The following is an 18,143-nucleotide window of genomic DNA, read 5'->3' on the forward strand; positions in this document are numbered from 1 at the left end:
GAATGGTCGCTGTTTTAAAACATTACAACCAAAATTAAAAGTGAGCTAAAAAAATCTTTGGCTCCATTGAAGCCAGTCCAATCTGAAGAGTTTGTCAGTGCTCAGAGGATGGCTGTCAGAGTGTTTTGCAGTGAAGGAAGGGTGCAGAGCAAAGCTCACCCAGGTGTGGACACAGGTAAAGCACACCAGGAGATGAACAGGACCAGTGCTGTGTGCTCAGCATAGCCAGCACCAGGCAAAGTAAAGGGTGTTTTCACATCAAAAACACTCTCCTCTGAGCTCAAAAGTTTTGAGAGGAGTATTTACTTAAAACCTCTTGATTCTTCAGTCTGAAGGTGGCTACTCACCAAGTTCCTAATGGGAATGTTCAGATAAATATTTCTGATGGACCAAACCTGTCTGTGGTGCTTTGGTCTTCTTTAAACAAACGGCAACTTCCTCATGCTGCTGACAAAGTAATTGAGTATCTGGTTAAAATTAAAGGCTGTGAGATCTTATGAAGCCAAAACATTCATTTGGAGGTTACCATGGTCAGCATCCAGTGATTTAAGCTGTATTAGAAGTTGGACTGTGGAGTCAAGAGAACAAAGCAGTTCCCTTCATGACAGAGTGGGGCTACTCACACAGGGTTTCCCATCCTACCTTGTAGCACAGGAACTAAGAACTGGCAGCTTTTCTGTAACATAACTGTTAAGTTATCCAGGAATTACTGCAGCATGAACATCTAAATAGGTAATTGTGATTTAAGGTCTTTGTAAGACGCCTTATTGTTTTTTCCTGTGGTCTTTAGCAGCAGCTGTTATTTTGTTGTGTTCAGAGTAAATTGAAAAAAAATCTACCCATTTCAGATGAAGATGTGTTCAACAGAGCTAAGCATCTTAATTCTGTTTAAGGAATGTAAGCTGTGCTCTTCATTTCTGGTGGCTTATTGTTGAGCTCTGTCAGAATTTTTACGAAAGACACTCTAATCTCTTGCAGATCCCAGCAGGCTTTTATGCAGAGCGGTTTGTCTCAGCCATCACCAGTGGTTCTGTCTGGCACAGCCTTACACAACTTCCCAGCAGTGCAGCACCAGGAGCTGGCCAAGGCACAGTCCAGCCTGGCATTCCAGCAGACTTCCAATACCCAGCCTATTCCTATCCTGTACGAGCATCAGCTTGGGCAGGCGTCAGGACTGGGAGGCTCTCAGCTGATTGATACCCACATCCTGCAGGTAGGAAATGCTCCACATGCAAACCCTCTGCACTGGGCTGATACAGGGAATCAGGTCTTGCTCAGATTGGGTGGCAGGAAACTTAGGACACTTGGAGGAGAGTGTTCTTTTAATTAATTAAATGTACATTAGCATAATCTCTGAATTGAGGCTTGTTCCCTAAATTACAGGGCTCCTTGTGCTTCTGTCATTAATTAGAGCTTCGGGTTTAATTTCTCTTAATGGTGATAAAGGGCTGTTCCACCACCTGCAAAATGAGAGCTTTATCACCAAATGAAACTTTCACATTTGTCAGCTTCCTGTGCTGGGGTTTCTCCTGCACAGGTTGATGCACCAGAACTGCTCTCCTGAATGCTCCTAATGGGATGGTGTCTCTTGCTCTTCTAGGCCAGAGCTACACTCACTCAGGCTTCAAATCTCTACTCTGGGCAAGTGCAGCAGCCTGGCCAGAGCAATTTCTACAACACTGCACAGTCCCCCAGTGCTCTCCAGCAGGTAAACAAACTATGGCGTGGTAAATTTCCTACACTGTGTTCTTCCTAAAAGCATGGCGTGGTCAGTGGTGTCCGTGGGGTGAGAACAGAGGGGAACGCTGAGACAACCTTTAATTCTTCCAAAATAAAAATTGAATGTTCATGGTGAAGGAGGGCTACAGCAGCAGCACTGCACAAACTGAATGGCTCAGAGGTTGGATGGCCTGCAGTTCAGTTGATCATTTGTCCCTGGCATCCTTCTCTTGAATAGCTCATTTTCCAGTGTTGCGCAGATATTTCATTGCACAGTGCTGTGGCTAATTGGCTGAGGCACAGGATGCCTTTATGGAAGCAGGTATCAGGAGTGGTGGAAAGAGAGAGGGGCAAACTCCAGGTGCCAGGTGCAGCCTAACTGTTAATACCAGTTCTCACTGAGCTGGAACCCAGGAGTGCAGTAGAAAACAACTGAGAAGTCAGCAGGTAGATAGGTGATCGTGCAGGACAGCCAGGTCAGTAAAATATCTCCACTGATTTGAAGGTTTTTTCATTCTTTTGTGAAAGAACTGCTAAATTGCTCTGTGCAAGCATTCCGTCATATTTACAGGATGCTGTCTAGTGCTTTCCATCTTCTGGTTTGGGTGGTTTTTTTATTGAAATGGCTTCCAAAAAAAAAATCTTGTGATGGATTGATTTATTATAATAGCCTACCTCATACGCAGGAAAAGTTGCCAAGACAGAAAACTAGAAGATTGTAAAATACTGATGTTGTCTGATGGAAATCTAGCACAGTTTTAAGGACCTTTTAGAAGAATTAGTACTTTCAGTGTGTTCAGTTCTGGCTGTCTCTCTGGTTTTAATCTGTGACCCTTCAGAGCAGAGTCCTAGTAAGCCTTTCATATTTGGAGTCTCGGATCATTCTCTCATCACACTCAGAATATAACTTTGCAGGTAGTGGATTGTCAGACCAAGACATGCAGTAACTCCTGTCAGTCAGGTCACTGCTGTGCTGTTTCCGTGTTTATCACTACAAATCTCTGCTGTTTTCTGCCCACAGCACTCTTGGTAAATGCAAGCAAGGGACAGGCTGTGTATTTTTGGCATTGTTTTTAAGCTCAAACTGCTGGCTGTTGGAACTCCTGGAAAATAAAATCTGGTTTTCATCTCTGTCCTTTGATGACTAGAATTACTTGAAGTAAACAAACAAGCCGGTCCTGTCCCCCCCACCCCCAGACTGGTTATTTTGTTCTGCTTTTGCTTTCTGAGTTGAATTAAATTTCCCTGTCATACAGTGAAATCATTTTGAATGATGTTGGAAGTAGGAGATCTCATGCACCTTTGTTTCTGAAAAGCAAAGACCTAAATGCCTTTAGAACTGATTATAGAGGCAGACTGAGCAATAAATTCACTTACTTGCTTGCAGCTCTCTGGTTAAATAAATGAACTCATTAAGCTATTTGCCAGGGGTGAAGCTGAAATAGAGCTAGTACTGGAAGTGACATAGTGTCCTTTGTGTCCGTGTTACTGGTGACCTTGTGCTCTCTCTCCAGGTGACAGTGCCTCTGCCAGGATCACAGATTTCTCTGCCCAACTTTGGATCCACAGCACAGCCCCTGATTGCCCTGCCCCAGTCCCTGCAGCCACCACTGCAGCACACCCCCCCCCAGGCCCAGGCTCAGAACCTGAGCAGACCTGCCCAAGTGAGCCAGCCCTTCCGAGGACTGATCCCAGCAGGAACTCAGCACAGCATGATCGCTGCAACGGGGAAGGTAACAGCACTGCCACAGCTGCAGGACACAGTGAACGTGCAGCTCAGCTGTTTGCTGCTTTGTAACCAGCACAGCAATGCACATTGACCCCTTGCATCTTAAAGATGAAATCAGTAAAATCTGCCTCAGCTTTAAAAGAGAAAAAAGCCAGTCAGGGTTAATGCCTTAGTGACTGGGTCTGTGCATTTAGCTGAGGTTTTCTAGCTAACTTGGTCCATGTGCACTGCAGGAATACCTGGTGTGATAGCGACATCATGGACTAGTAGGGGATTGCATGTAGAACCATGTGGAAAACAGTACTGAGGTGTTGTTAGAGCAGCAGGGGAGCAACATGACTCTGTCAGGGCTGGTGGCAGACTCTGGGCCTGCTGGAGTTTGTTGCTTTGCTTCTGGACTCAAAGCAGAGCAAGCTGTTCAGGTTCAAGGTTTCCAGTGCAACAGGGGGAGTTTAGGGGCTTCACTGGACTCTGTATCAGCCATGGCTTTAAGCCAGAATTAAACTCTACAATTATTGCTGGGGGTCTGCCTTTCTGAAAGCAGAACATGTTGCATATTAAGACTGTAGCATTGTATACAAGCCTGATCTTTCTGTAATGAAACAAGAAAAGGCTGGTCTTGCAGCTCAGGAAAACTGAGTGACAGGTCCAGTAAGGAAATAACACTGAAACAGCACAAGAAACGTGAATATCATGGGGGGAATTCTCTCCTCTCCTTTCTGGGAAGCTGCTAAGGTAATTGCTAACGAGGGGATGTGTGGAGCTGGCTTCCAATCACAAGGTCTCTTGTCTTAGATGGAATCCCAGCTTTACAGGCACCGGGGATTTTCGGATAGTGTGCAGCACTCGGCAGTTGCAGTCCGCTTCCAGGTGAGCAGTGGGTGACACCCTGCACATGGACACAGCTCAGCTGGCAGGAGCAGCCAGGTCCTCCCACCTCAGGGACTGATCTACCTGAAATCCCTGCAGATTCGGGCCAAGACTTTAGGGTGCTGTTGTATAAAATAACCCCACAGTCCCAGTGATTTACAGCTGCCCCAAGAAAAATCTCGGGTGTTAATTCCACATCTTGGCAACCAGGATTTCAGACCACCCAGATGAAGTTCACAGCTCCTCACCCCCAGAGGGTGTGTGGTGGTTTTTGCACTGTGCAGTTCTCTAGCTTCATGGGATCTGGCCAAATCTTTTCAGCTTTGCAGTTGTTAGGAGCCTGTTTTGCAAGCAGCAGCATGTTTCTTGCTGCAGTTGTCGCTGGAAAATGATCACTCATTTCAGCAGAAAATGAGGGAAGAGCTGCAGTGGGATGTTGGCCTTAGATGACTTCCCTGCCCTGCTCTAAGAGTCCCGTCATGTTGCTGCTAAAGAAAGTCAACTTAAAACAGCCTCTCACTTTTGAGTGATTTATTGTTGCTGTTATGCTTCATGGCCATGTGTGGAAATATGCTGTTCCAAAGTCTAATTTATTCTGTTGAGCGTATCTGCAAAGTAGCGTTCAAGAGCCATTGCTCCAGTTAGTCTGGAGATGGTTTTGCATGAATGACAGCTCCATTTTTGCTGTGCTTTGGGTTTGTTTATTTTTATAGACCTGGACTATTTGGTGGTATTCTTCGTCTCAGCGTTTTTCAGGATTATTTCTAAATATTTTCATGTGGTACCTGAGATGGGAGTCTTGGATAAGGAGATCTCAACTCCAAAACATTTTTTTTTCTTTTTTTTAGGGCCAGATAGATGAAATGACTCTCAAACCCCCTGTCATTATGCAGGGGGAGCAAATTAGAAAGCCAGTACCATTGCTGCAAGTGCCAGATAGGGCAGGAAAATTGTACACAGAGGTGCTTGTGGTGCTGGGCCTGTCCTAATTATAAGAGGCTGTTCTGCAGTTAGGCTTTCATCTCCATTTAAGTGACCTCTTTTCATTGAGGTAAGCTAACAGCTGCTTAGCAAGTGTAATTTTTTTAATTAGAATTAACGTGTCAATTGCTGTGTTTTTCAGATCTCAGAAATGGACCTGAAGGCCTTTGGAGGTGGCATTGATGTTAAACCTGGAACACCACCAGTTACTGGCAGGAGTACTACCCCAACCTCCAGTCCCTTCCGGTAAATCTCCCCTAAGCTCAAAATTCCTTAAAACCAGAGCCAGAAAATGTACCCAGTCATGCATGAGCAGCCTTTTCTGGAAGGTGTGAGGTGAGGGGCCACTGATGCAGGATACAGGGCTCAATCTGAGCTCATGAGCAGCATTCCAGTAGGTCATCACATCTGCTGTAGTTAAACAGAAGGAAATAGCTCTGAAATGGGAAAAATACTTCTTTGGGTGAATGAAACTAAACGAGAAGTGGCAGGAAAGATGTAGTTTGGGATGAAACTGTAAGACAGTTTATCTGAATTGTGGTATTCAAAGTAAAAAACACTTCAAGGCTTAGACAGCAATTGCGGCAACAGTTCTGTTAGAGGAGTGAGTGTTGTTGCAAAGTCTGCAAGCTGCTCACAAGTGAAATTCATAAACAAAACAAATTCCTTTAAGCTTACAAAATACTGGTGTGTGGAGCTCAGCTGGTGTCCCTGCCACTGGTGCCCCTCTGCTCCTTTTGCCAGGAGTGCATCACCCACACCCTCTGCACAACAACTCTGCAAGGCAAGCTCTGCTTCCTAAAGAAGTCTTCACTCTTTCTTCTTTTTCTGGTCACTCTTTTCTCTTTGAGGGCTGCCTGCTGCCCTTCCCCCAGATAATCAGTCAAGCTTCATGTAATTGGTCATGATTCAACACCTTGGAAGTTTTAGTGGAGGGTCACATTCTTAGCCAAATAAAACAGGGAGAGCATTTTCTGTGAATTTTTGAAATCTGTTCAAGTGCATTTTAAATCAGTTGACAACAGGTCAGAGTAGAAGCAGCTGCAGGTTCACTGCCTGTTGTGACAAGCTCTGAACTTGCCATGATAGAGCAAAGAGTGACTGCAAAGGAGCAGGACTGAGCATAAGATAGCAGGGATGGAAGCTGCATCTAATGTCAGGAACATCACAAATCTAACATCAGTGTTTGTGCCATGAGTACTTGGGGGAAGGGGCTCTGTCATACAGACATGCCCTGGGATCTCTTCATAGCCTAAATATTTCTGATTATACTTCCTCTTCGAATTCTGAAATTCTGAGAGTTTTTGCACATAGAAGCTTCTATATAGAAAAAGTTCCACAGCAGCTTTTCTAGGAGATTCATTCTTCCCACCTCCAGTGCTGAATTTCTGGTTAAGTTGTAACTAAGGGCAGAAACATCCCCTGAATGAAAGCAGTTGATTTTAACTGGAGTTATTTTCTTTAGGGCCAGTTCTACAAGTCCTAACAATCAGTCCAATAAAATGAACAGCATTGTCTACCAGAAGCAGTTCCAGTCAGCAGCTGCAGCTGTGAGGATGACACAGCCCTTTCCTGCACAGTTTGCACCACAGGTAGGTGGTTGGTGGCGTCCCACAAACAGATTTGTTCTCTCTGTGACCTGGTGGCTCTGACTCGACTGTCTCCTCAGGCTTTTGTCATGGGGAGATACAAAATGGAATCCTTTAAATGAAATGGCATAATCTCAAGATCTAAGCAAAAAATCACCTCTCTGATCTTGCTTACAGTAGTGCTGATTTTGTGGTGTTTAATTTTGAGTTGTGTGCACACAGAGAATTCCATGCAAGTTGTGAGTGATGCAGAACAGATGGTGCTGTGGCTTCCCCAGGCAGCTGTATTGCACCTCATCCTGCAGAAACAGGGCATTTGCTTGGGAAGGGGAAGGCTTCGTGTCTCAGAAGGGTCCCAGTGCATATTGTACACGTGGAAAGACAAAGCAGATTTGCAGCTCTGAGGTACCGAAGGAGCAGCTCAGGATGGAGAGGATCTCTGAGCTCACACAGTCCATACAGGGCAGGGCTGGTGGCACAGGGGCTGATGTGCTTTGGCATTCCAGGGAGCACAGCTTGCAAGGGTGGTGCATCTCTGTTGCAGGTGACTGGAGCCAGGCTGCTAGGGGAATGTAGCCTCTCTAAAAGTGTATTTCAGACAGAAAGGATATTTCTGTCTTCCTTTTAGCATTTGGAGCGTTTGACTGCAGGACTTGAGATTTGATTTCTGGATTGTCACTGGCAGAAACTGCCTCGCCTTCCTGGGGCTGCCTTTCACCAGTGACTGCTCCCCTGCCCTGTGAGGGTCTTTCCCCGCTCACAAGCTGGGTTGGAGTTGTTGGTGCTGCTTTCAGGCACAGCAGCACTGCAGGGCAGTTCTCTCTTGCAGTTCAAGCCTGTTCTCTTGACATTCATTTCACGGAGCAGCAACTTTTCCCCCTTTAGGATAATGCCAACGTGCAGTCGAGTTGGCGACTTTCTAATTGAGAAATGTCTCTCTTTGTTGTTTTTCCCCCACTTAGATCCTCTCTCAGCCTAACCTGCTCCCTCCATTGGTCAGAGCCCCATTTACTAACACCTTCCCAGCGCCTGTTCAGAGGCTGCCAGTAGTTCTGCATAGTCAGATGCCGTCCCAGATGACCACAGGCCTTATGAGCCACCCTCAGTTACCACGTGTGGCCAGAGGTCCTTGTGGATCAGTACCTGGAGCCAGAGGCACTCAGGCCCAGGCTGCGCTGAAGGCTGAACGAGATGTGAAGGTCAGTATGTGAACAGCAGCGCTGTTACCAGAGTTCAGTCTGACAGCTCCCAGGGCAGGGATGTGTCTGCAAGTCAGGGCTTCAGAAAGTGCCTCTGGACCCCAAGCCAGCAGCCAGGCTCTGAACAGCTGAACACAGACCTTCTCTAAGCCCTGGTGTTCTTTAATAAGAATTTTAGACTAAAATATTTAAGGGAGCTTCCTCTCTCCAGTGGTCTTGTGGTCAGCAGTGTGGAGCTGCCACTGCTGTCCCAGGCAGAGTGAGGTGTCCGGAGCCTGGTTATCTTGGAATGAGCAGTGAAGCTGCACTCCTGGCTGTTAGCTGTCCTCTCACCCCCAGCTCCTCCTGTACCAGCCAGCCTCACACCTTGGGGGCTCTGGAGAGTCCTTTCCCCTGGTTTGGAGTGCCTGTGCTGGATTCTGTGTGCTAGAATGCAGTTGTACGTGGTGCACCCTGCACGAGAGGGGGTGCATTTCAGCAGCAGGTGATGGCAGTCACCCTGACTTGTTACAGCACTTCGGGACCCTTCAGTTGGAGGCAAACTCTTCTTCCAAGGCAAGGCTGCAGTGTGGGACACGGAGCCTGAAGTTGCTTGGATAGATGGTGCTGAGGGGCTCCTTCACGTGCTGCCTTTCCTGTAGGCTGTGCACTGAGGTGTCAGAGCAGGAGATTGTTGTTGTGGTTGTGCAAGGCTGGGGGAGGACTGGTTACCCCTTCAATTCCAGGTGCTTGGTCCATTTTCTACTGTCAATTTATGCAGCCTGTAGATGCTCAGCATACTGTCCTGAGTGTGCAGCATGGATTGGATGTAGCCAGTCAGAGCAAATACTAACACAGTTCTGGTGTCTTTAATCTGCTGCAAACACTGCTGAGAGCAGTGAGAGCTACTCTGTCATGTTTGGTTACTGGTGATGGAGTCACCCAGCCTTGACCTCAGGGGATGGCTGAAATTTGGGCAAAAGGTTTCAGCTGTCCCTCCGGCTCCAGTAAAATCAGGCTGTTGCTGCAGTCCTGCACACCAGAGTTCACAGGTTTGTTTTCTGTTCTGTTGCTGCTTGAGTTACTTGGAGCAACTCCACAGTGTGAGAGCCAAGGCCTCTTGTTCCAGACTTTTGCTGTTTTGTCTCCCTGTTGTTGTCTGTGTGTCTCCCAGCCCCGTTTTTTGTAAAAAAGCAGAAAACACTCAGAGAGGTACATGGAGATTTGGTGCCTGTGTTGTAGTTGGGGTTCCTTGTGTTAAGATAGTCTTTTTTAGCTGAAAATAAAAAGATACTTGACTGCACTGGGGTTTATTGTTCAGCTTCTGAATGATTGAACTGTTAATGGAGTCTGGGCAGCAAAGGCAAGTGCTTGCTCTGAAGTGTCTGATCTGCACAGTATCAAAACTGTGACTGGAACGTGTCACAGAGGGGATTCCCCAGGGCTCAGGTGGGATTCAGAGGAGGGAGGGGAGGCAGGCAGGCAGTTTGTGCTGCCTGGGATGAGAGCCTGCTCGGGGCGGGAAGCAGCTCAGGCTTCCGTTCACACCCAGCACTGCCCTGCCCTGGTTCATTTACCCCCAGCTCAGGCTCAGTGTGTGCCCAGAGCCTCAGGAGGCGCTGGGGTGCTCAGGCTGCTGCTGGGAGAGGCCCTGTGCTCTGCAGGGGCAGCAGGGCAGGGTGGTGCAGGCACCGCTCCGTGTCTGAGCTGGGCACAGGGAAGCTGCAGCCTGAGCAGCTGCAGCTGTGCTGGTGCTTGTGCAGCTCTGCAGTAGCAGTGGCGTACAAAGAGGTTCAGTAATACTTCAAACTGTTGTCCCTGATCCTCTTTTTGGGGAAGGATTAGGAGGAGCAAGGGAAGCTAGGCATGGTGTTAAACTGCTGCTGAGGAGCTGAGCACCCAGGTGTGGTGACATCAGGGAAGCAGCAGGATGCACACTGCCTTTCTAGGAAAGTCTGGCCACTGCGGTCAGTCCTTCCCCCTCCATACGGGAAATACTTCTGAAGTCACTCCAATTCCAATGCCCTCTCTTCAGTAAATTTATCTTCTCCCTCTCTTAAGGCAAAGCAAAGAGCAGAGGTCCTTCAGTCCACCCAGAGATTCTTTTCTGAGCAGCAGCAGCAGCAGCAGAACAAACCCATAGGAGGCAAAGCCCCGAAAGTGGAGGAGAACGGGAGCAAGCCCAGCGAGGCAATTGCTGACCCTCCAGGAGTCTGCCAGGACAAAGCCGAGGAGAAGCCCGCCCCTGCGCCTGCTGCCACACCGAAGCCTGTTAGAACTGGACCAATCAAACCCCAGGCAATCAAAACCGAGGAAACAAAATCTTAGAGGCTGTGTTCCCGTGGAGGGGGGAGAGGGGAGGGTGGGCGAGGTGTCAGCAGCATCAATTGGTGTCCCGAGGAGGAAGAGCAGCCTGCTCTCCCTGCCGGGCTCTGAGCAGCCCCCCAGGGCACAGAGGCCGGCAGCAGCTGTGGTGCTGCTGTCCAGCTGTGTCCAGCCCCCAGGCTCTGGGGCTCCCATGTGCTCTAACAGCATGAAGGCTGCTTGGGAGTGTGTGCCCTGTTTGGCTCGCGCCCACCCGCTTCCCAAAGCCACAGCACGGAGAAGTCGCAACGGTGGGGAGGCAATTCCCAGCTGACACGATGACTTCTCTTTATTTTCTTCAGGCTCCGATCTTCAGCTGCTATTTATCTTTTTATAAACCCATGAGTATGAGAACATGCAGATCTGAAGATGGTGCTGGGCCAAGTAACGTGTGTTAAGTTTTTAGTGACTTCAGAAGCTTCTATCTTGTATAAACAGAGGGATCCACACGTTTGCCCTGCGAGGTTTGACCTAACACAGAGTAACACTGGCAGTGTTGGATTTCCCTCTGAAGGCAGTGCTTTGCTGGCTGCTGCTGCTTGGATGACAATTTACTGCATTTAGATCACCATATGAAAAAGCTACTTGGCCCCCTGTGTCCTCTCCACGCGCTGCCCCTCAGTGGCTCTCACCCCTGGAGTTGAGGGTTCGTTGCATCAATAGTCAGATTTGTTCCGTTCACCCCTGTCTTAGATGATGCGAGTGCTCCCTAAACGGTTTCCGGTTTCTGTAACACAGCAACGAGCACTGAAACTGTGCCACGAGAATAAAAGAAACCTTATCAGATTAACGAGAGTTTTATCTCCAAGGTGCATTCTTTATATCAGAGCTGCGTCGCACCACCTCCTTGCCCACAGTGTGCTGGAAAGTAGAATCAAGTCAAATAAATGCCTTTTTAATTGTATCCTCTAGTATTCTAGCTGTAGGACAGTACTGTATGATACTTCTGTGAATGTAAGATATCCTGTACCTGCTTATGATATGTAGTAGTGACTGTGCTATACTGGAGCTGTTTTTAATAATGTTATTCTAGAGGTTTTTTTCCAGACAATGATTGAAAAAGCTAATAAAAAGCACCAGGTACCACATCAGTAGCAGAATTTGCTGGTTTCTTCTGGGATTTTCTTTCCTTTTTTTTTTTTTTTTTTACGTTTTTTGGAAGGAAGAGTTGAAAGTCTAATGTGTATAATTTTGTTCAAATGACTGCAGAAGCTGGAAAGGCTGTTGCTGCTATTGATGCCTAGTGAATTGCTATTGGTTATCTTTTTATATAAATATATATATAATTTGAATTTTTGGAAACTAGCTGTGATGTCAACTTTTGAAAAAAGTATCCCACTTGTAGTGTGAGTTGGCATTGTACAGAAATTAACAGCCATATTGGTCTAGAAATGTTAAACTTAATTTTTTTTCCATTTGTACAGGGGTAACGCACTGTATGAAATATGTACGGTCTTATTTACATGGGTTTGATTACAGAAACTAATAAAGTATTCTCTAAATAAAGGCTGCTCTTGTGATTGCTGCAGGAGGCCAGCAGGGCTCCCAGGGGAAGGCTCCTGAAGGAAAAGGCTCCCAGAAGCTCCTCTGTGGCCACTGCTCGCTCCAGAAGGAGCCTGGGGGGGTTCTTGGGAATTCCATCTCCAGCTGGTGGAGCTGGGGTTGTTCCAGACAGGAGCTGGGATAACCCTGGTCATGCCCTCAGGTTCAGCTTTCACGTTTTCCAGATTCTGCACTGCATTGGTGTGCAACTCTGCACTTCATGTAAAGTGTTTGCAAGTTCTCCTCACAGCTCAGTCAGACAGAACAATCCTTTTCCAGCCCCAGAACCAAGGACACCATTGCACCTTCAGGCCCAAAAAGTGCAAACAACAGGGAATTGAGGAGAGCAGCCTGGGAGGATGGGACTGCATCACCTGAAGCTGTAATGGGACAATTAACCCCAATATGGAAATGGACCAGAACTTACAAAAGTGTGGAAACTCGTGACCCCTGGTCCATCTTGGGTGTAGCCTTGGCTGGGCTCTTGTACTGCCCAAGGTGCATCCTTTGAAGGCCTTCATAATAAATACCTGCTTTATTCCTTTAAAGGAATAAACGCTGTCCAGCCTCTGTTCTAGGCAGCCTCTCAAGGCATCAGCGGCAGCACCGGCCCTGAGCCTTCCCTGCCCCGGGCTGAGGGCTCAGGGCAGGCAGGACACGCTCAGCTGGCCACCAGAGGGAACTTGCTTCCCACAAACAGCAGGAACCTTCCGTGTCTTGGTCTCGGAGAAGGAATTCCTGCCTGGGGAGAAGGTGCTGGCTGGCTCTGCACCTCTGAGGGAAGGGAGGATGCAGCCAGGAGTGTTGGGGTGGCTCTGCCAGCACCACCGGGAACTGGGCAGGTCGGAGGGGTCACTGCCAGCCCTGGGTGGGTGGGGAAGCAGCAGCTTAGGGCCACCAGGGGAGCTGAGTCCTTTTCTGGCCAGGCTGGTTTTGTTCAGGGTGAAGCTGCAGCAATATGGAGTGAATCAAAGGTGCTGGAATCCACAAACGCAGCCCTGGGCAGAAGGAACCTGAGGTGACACTCAGGGTAAATCACCTTTTCCACAGGGATCTGTATGAGCACAGCTGCAGTAAATGCTGGGAAAGGAGGGTGGGCATGCGGGACTGAGTGGACACTGCTTCCATCTAGAAATGTGCTATAAAGGCATCAGAGTTGTGGTGATGCTTCCCTGCTTTGAGGTTGTCTTCAGCCTGTTTCATCTTAAAAGGACACCCCAAAAATGGGAACTCTTTCACCAGACTGTTCTATTTTTAAGGAAATGGCACTGAAAGGATTAATGTTAGATTCTGTAGTAATAAAGCCATTGGGAAGTCAGGAATTTCCCACAGTCGGCTGTGGAAATGTACCGGGTTTTGGACTATTTTGTGCTCAGAGCAGAACAAGGGGAGTATTTCTGCAGGAGTTTAATTAAAGTAAGTGCTTGGGCATTTTGTGCCTGCAAATAACCTGGGTTTGATGTGTGCCTCTCCAAAGCCCCAAACCACGCCAGCTGCCTTTGAGGCCAGGTGAAGCTTTCAGTCACTGACCCCGGTTGATTGAATATTTTTATGACATTTAATCAGATAACTTGCTCCTGGCTGTTTATGCTGGAGTAGCTCTTGCTTTTTTTTAATTTGAGTGGGATTTGGTGTGTAATCTCTTTTCTAGGACTCTGGTCATCAGAAATAATGGTGCTGAACCTCCTAGAAATTAGGGAACAGTTTTGTTTGGAGAATTCAATTTCTTTTTCCTTAATAATGCTGAGCGTGAAAAGGTTGTAACTCTTCTCCAGGGCAAGAGCCAGAGGGGGGTGAAATGTGACTGGGGCCGGATCCAGCAACCCCCAGGGCTCAGGCTGGCTCCTTGCTGGGATGTGGGCAGGGAGGGCTTGTTTTCCCAAAGCCTGTTAAGTGAAGCAGTGTATTCAGCACTGTTCAGCTCCAGCCCAGCTTTCTGGAAATCCTGTGTACTTTGGCTTGTCCTCCTTTATTTTCTCACTCAATTAAGAGATGCCCTTCCCGGCCTGAGAAGGCCCCGGTGCAGGGGTGGGGAGCTGTCTGCCCTCGGTGTCCGGGCTCACCGAGGTGCTGCTGCTCCCCGGGGCTCTGCACAGACCCTGCCTTTCCTCCCGGGCTTGGCTCACTCCCCCGGGGAGCTGCGGGCTGAAGGGGGGCTCCAGCCTCGCCTCCCATCCTGTTTTGGGACAGAAATTCTCTTCTCCCGTCCTTGGTTGCAGGTTTGCTGGGCTCTGCCTGCTTGGCTCTCCCCAGCCCCGGCGGGCACCTGGCAGCTGCTGCCCTCCCCCCGTGCTCCCCGCTCTGTGACAGGGACAGTGACAGTGACAGTGGGATGTGTTCTGACGCACCTGGGCTGAGCCTCGCTGCAGATCCTGGGGACATTGCTGGCCAGGGGGACGCCTTCAGTGGCCCCGGCTCAGGTGAGGTTGCCAGCCTGGCTGTGGCCTCCCTGGGAGCAGGGATGGGGCTTTCAGCCTCCTCCTCTTTGTGCTGGGCTCCCACCTGCTGCCCTCCCTGCAGCACCAAACATACCTTACACGTGTCATCTCACTTTTCACAACCATCTCTCAAAAGGGAAGCGTGGGGATGATGGATAAACCAAACCCTTGGCTGTGATATGCTAATGCACAGTGCTACACTTCAGACAAGCATTAGTGTCAGGAGGGCAGCGATGGGGTGAAGCATCTCCCTGACAATCCCTGCAGCTGCAGCGATCCTCACAAGTGTCCCACTGTGTTCCCTGTCCTTTCCCACTGCCCCAACCCCTGGGGCATTGCTGTCAGAAGTTGCCTTCCAAAATGTGGTGTTTTCCTGCTCAAGCTTTACAGCTCCCCCCACCAGCACCTTCGGCCTGTAGGTGCATCAAGAGGGGCACAGCCCAGCACACTCCTTGGAAAACAGGCTTGGACAGACGAGGCGTGGGGCAGCAGTGATGCTGGGCAATGTTTACTGGGCCTGGATCCTACGCAGCCCCTGGGGAATGTGGTTGCTGCTGCCCCGGATGCCAGAGGGGGAAAGAAGCCTCCTCTTGCAAGCTTTCTACAATAAACAGATAAATCAGCGTGGTTTGGACAGTGTGGGGAGAGCTGCTGGCCTGGAATGGCCTGTAAAGCTGAGGCACATGGCTGGAAGGGCTGGGTACCAAGAGGCCACCCGGCTGCAGGCTGCTCTGCCAGCACTCCTCACCCCTGCTCTCCTGGCTGCTTTTTTTTTTTCCTCAATAAAACAAGGCTTGTGCAATGTGTCTGCATTTTCTGCTGCTTCTGAGCCCACTCGATCATTTTTGGAGGTGGCTGAGCTCCAGGATGCCCCTGGGCACTGGGAGTGTGGGATGCCAGTGCAGTTTGTGGCATCTCTGCATGAGAGCTCTGCAGGGCTGGAGCCTGGAAACAACAAACCCTGACCCCACAGAGGGGATCACTGCTCACAGCTAGGGAAAAACATTTATTTTAAGGCAGGATCCTCCTGCACAGCCCTTCTACCATCTGTTCTGCCCAACCCTCACCATGTCTGAGCCCTCCCTGCTCCAAATTCGGAGTGGCCAGGCTGGGTGCTCAGGGAAGGTGCTGGAGCAGCTCAGGGCTGGGTACTGCTGTGACCCCAAACCCAGCGAGGCTGGTGAGAGGCATTTCCCTAGCTCTGCCAGGCTCTGGAGCAGCGCTTCATCTCTCTCTGCTGCGCACGGGATGTGGCCGGGCAGCGAGTGCCCCCAGCACCACCCAGGCTGTGCGCGGCGCTCCCGGGGGCAGTGGGGAGGGGCAGGGTGCCAAGGCACGCCCGAGGGGCCCGGGGGCTGGGCCGGAGCACGGCCAGCCTCGGCTCACGCCCGGGAGAGGCGGATGGGGTAGGTGACCATGTTGAAGCTGTCCCAGGCGAAGAGCTGCCGCTCGGCAGGGTTGTAGTCCAGCATGCTGAGGTAGCGGAAGCGGTTCTCGAAGGGGATGCTGAGGGCGCGGCTGGTGCCCGTGGCAGTGTCGTAGGCGAAGTTGATGGTGGCGTTGGGCGCCGAGTAGCTGCTGACGGTGTAGAGGGTGCCGCAGATGAGGAAGGAGTTGGCCACCCCCCGCTTGCGGATGTTGGTCTCCCAGGTCCGGCGGATCTCCAGCGTGTCGGGGTCGAGCTTGGAGAGGACGATGGCTCCCCGCGCCTTCTCCGTGCTGTAGATGACCCAGAGCCCCATCTCATCCACCGCCAGGTCGATGTCGGTGTAGCCCCCCCACGAGTAGGGGTACTGCCCGTGGTAGCCGGCGCCGGGGATCTCCCTCTCGGCCGTGATGGTCTCTGCCCGCAGGTCGTAGCGAGCCACGGAGCGGGAATGGCGCGGCTGGAAGAAGAGCCCGCCGCGGTAGATGACGGCGCCCGTGCTCTCCAGAGGCCGCGGCAGGATGTGCACCTTGGCGGGGTAGCCCCGGGCCAGCTGCTCGGCCTCCTCGTACTGGAAGAGCTGGCGCACCTCGGTGCCCACGGTGTCCACGCGCCAGGTGTTGTCCCGCGTGAAGGGCGGCGCGGGCTCGGGGTCCTTCATCCACACGCCGTACTTGCCCGCGATGGAGTCCGCCCGGCCGAACACCACGGGCTCCCCCACCCACACCAGCCGGCCGCAGCCTGCGCGGGGACACGACGGGACACAGAGGGGTCACCTCCGGCCCCTCGGGGGCCGCGGGACGTGGGGGGCCCGGCGTGCCCGTACCTGAGTCCTCCTTGCCCGGGCGGCCGAGCGCCGTCTCCTCCAGCAGCCGGGACACGGGAACCTCGGTCCTCTCCGACTGCAGCTCCTGGTAGCTGAGGGGCTGCGGCTCCCAGCGCGGCGCTACAGCGGGGCCAGCACAGCGTGAGCGGGGCCGAGCCAGCCCCCCTCACCGCCTGCCTGCCCCGCCGCCCTGGGGGGCTCCGTACCGCGCTGCTGCCCCCCGAGATGCCGGGGCCTTGGGCAGGAGCACGGTGCCCCTCCCACTGCAGCGGGGCACATCCGAGCCCATTCTGTTCGGGGAAACTCCCAATACCCAGGCTCAGCACGGAGCCCCACGGCCCCCCTCTGCCGCGGGGCAGGCGAGGGCTTGAGGAGGGCTGGGGAGGGAGGCACTGGGCAGTGGGCTGCGACCTCCCAGCAAGGCTGAGCCCACCAGGGTCCCCAGGAGCGGGGGGCAGAGGTGGGTGCACAGCGTGGGGGCCGCACACGGACTCTGCCAGAGCGGAGGAGCCGGCGGCAGGGACGCGCAGGGGTCCCGGCCCCGGCACTTACCCTTGGCGGGAGCTCGCAGCGTGTCCCGGCCGGGCCCCTCTCTCCCGGGGGGGCAGCGGGCGGCCCGCAGCCGGGTGATCTCCTGGGCGCTGCTCTCCAGCCGCCTGCCCAGCTCCTCTTTCTCCCGCTCCAGCCGCCCCTTCTCCTCCTCCAGCCGGGACTTGGCCCGCAGCAGTTCGCCGTACGCAGCCTCCAGACGGGCGGCCGCCGCCACTTGCTGGGGGTCCCGTGCGCCCCCCGGCTCGGCTCCCCGCGGCCCCGAGACCCCCGCTCCTCGCTCCCGGCTCTCCAGCCGACTCAGGCGGGCTGCGAGGGCGGCCAGCTCGGCGCGCAGCTCGGGCACGCCGCCGGCAGCATCGGGGCAGGCGGCCTCCACGGGGCTGGCCACCGTGAAGGAGTAGGTGCAGTGCCCGGAGCTGTCATGGGCGCGGCGGAGGAAGGCGGTGTCCGCCCGGCCGCCCAGGGCCACGGAACCCCAAAGCAGCAGCCAGACCCCCAGCATGGCCCCGGCGCCGCCCTCTGAGCGCGCCGGCCACCGGCGCCCGCATTTATAGACGAAGAGGGTCGGGACGGCGAGGGGCGGGCGAGCCGGAACCTTCTGGATGCCTGCGGGGGCACCGGCACTGCCCCGCCGCCTCCCCGGGTCCGCTGGCCCAGGCCGTATGCCAGAGGTGACGCCACGCCGGGCCGGGCCCGGTTCCCGAACCCCATGGGGAACGATGGGGCCGGGGCTTGAACCGAACCCGCCGGCCCCGCCTCAGAGCGGCCCCGCCCCAGAGCGGCCCCGCCTCCTCAGAGCGGCCCCGCCCCAGAGCGGCCCCGCCCCAGAGCGGCCCCTCCTCCTCAGAGCGGCCCCGCCTCCTCAGAGCGGCCCCGCCTCCCCAGAGCGGCCCCGCCTCCTCAGAGCGGCCCCGCCTCCTCAGAGCGGC

The 18,143-nt window shown here is 52.4% G+C and overlaps 2 protein-coding genes across 15 annotated transcripts in view; one reads left to right on the top strand and one right to left on the bottom strand.

Annotated features, from left to right (window-relative positions):
* PRRC2C (proline rich coiled-coil 2C) overlaps window positions 1-11,936 on the top strand; it is a 69,668-nt gene extending 57,732 nt beyond the window's left edge. For 10 of the 14 annotated variants that reach the window (XM_063406670.1, XM_063406674.1, XM_063406667.1 and 7 more), the window contains 7 exons: window positions 979-1,213; window positions 1,601-1,708; window positions 3,234-3,452; window positions 4,244-4,318; window positions 5,442-5,545; window positions 6,765-6,891; window positions 10,128-11,936. In XM_063406670.1, coding sequence (XP_063262740.1) covers window positions 979-1,213; window positions 1,601-1,708; window positions 3,234-3,452; window positions 4,244-4,318; window positions 5,442-5,545; window positions 6,765-6,891; window positions 10,128-10,394 — 1,135 coding nt within the window. In that variant the 3' untranslated portion in view covers window positions 10,395-11,936. The remainder of the gene's footprint in view (window positions 1-978; window positions 1,214-1,600; window positions 1,709-3,233; window positions 3,453-4,243; window positions 4,319-5,441; window positions 5,546-6,764; window positions 6,892-10,127) is intronic. The other 4 variants (XM_063406673.1, XM_063406675.1, XM_063406680.1 and 1 more) reach the window with 1 other exon arrangement.
* Window positions 11,937-15,389: 3,453 nt separating this feature from the next.
* MYOC (myocilin) lies at window positions 15,390-17,987 on the bottom strand. Its single transcript, XM_063406682.1, has 3 exons — window positions 17,215-17,987; window positions 16,663-16,782; window positions 15,390-16,577 (listed from the first exon to the last, which is right to left on the bottom strand). Exons 1-3 carry the CDS (start codon window positions 17,714-17,716, stop codon window positions 15,793-15,795), a joined length of 1,407 nt encoding a protein of 468 aa, XP_063262752.1. The 5' UTR covers window positions 17,717-17,987; the 3' UTR covers window positions 15,390-15,792.
* Window positions 17,988-18,143: the final 156 nt, after the last annotated feature.

The sequence above is a fragment of the Prinia subflava genome, chromosome 10 (genome assembly GCF_021018805.1).
Source record: "Prinia subflava isolate CZ2003 ecotype Zambia chromosome 10, Cam_Psub_1.2, whole genome shotgun sequence".
NCBI lineage: Eukaryota > Metazoa > Chordata > Aves > Passeriformes > Cisticolidae > Prinia > Prinia subflava.

Coding starts and splice junctions, on each gene's coding strand:
- MYOC (XM_063406682.1), bottom strand. CDS start 17,716: ATGCTGGGGGTCTGGCTGCTGCTTTGGGGTTCCGTGGCCCTGGGCGGC. Junction 16,783..17,214: donor GCTGCGAGCTCCCGCCAAGG/GTAAGTGCCGGG, acceptor GCCCCGCTGTAG/CGCCGCGCTGGGAGCCGCAG. Junction 16,578..16,662: donor CCCGGGCAAGGAGGACTCAG/GTACGGGCACGC, acceptor GTCCCCGCGCAG/GCTGCGGCCGGCTGGTGTGG.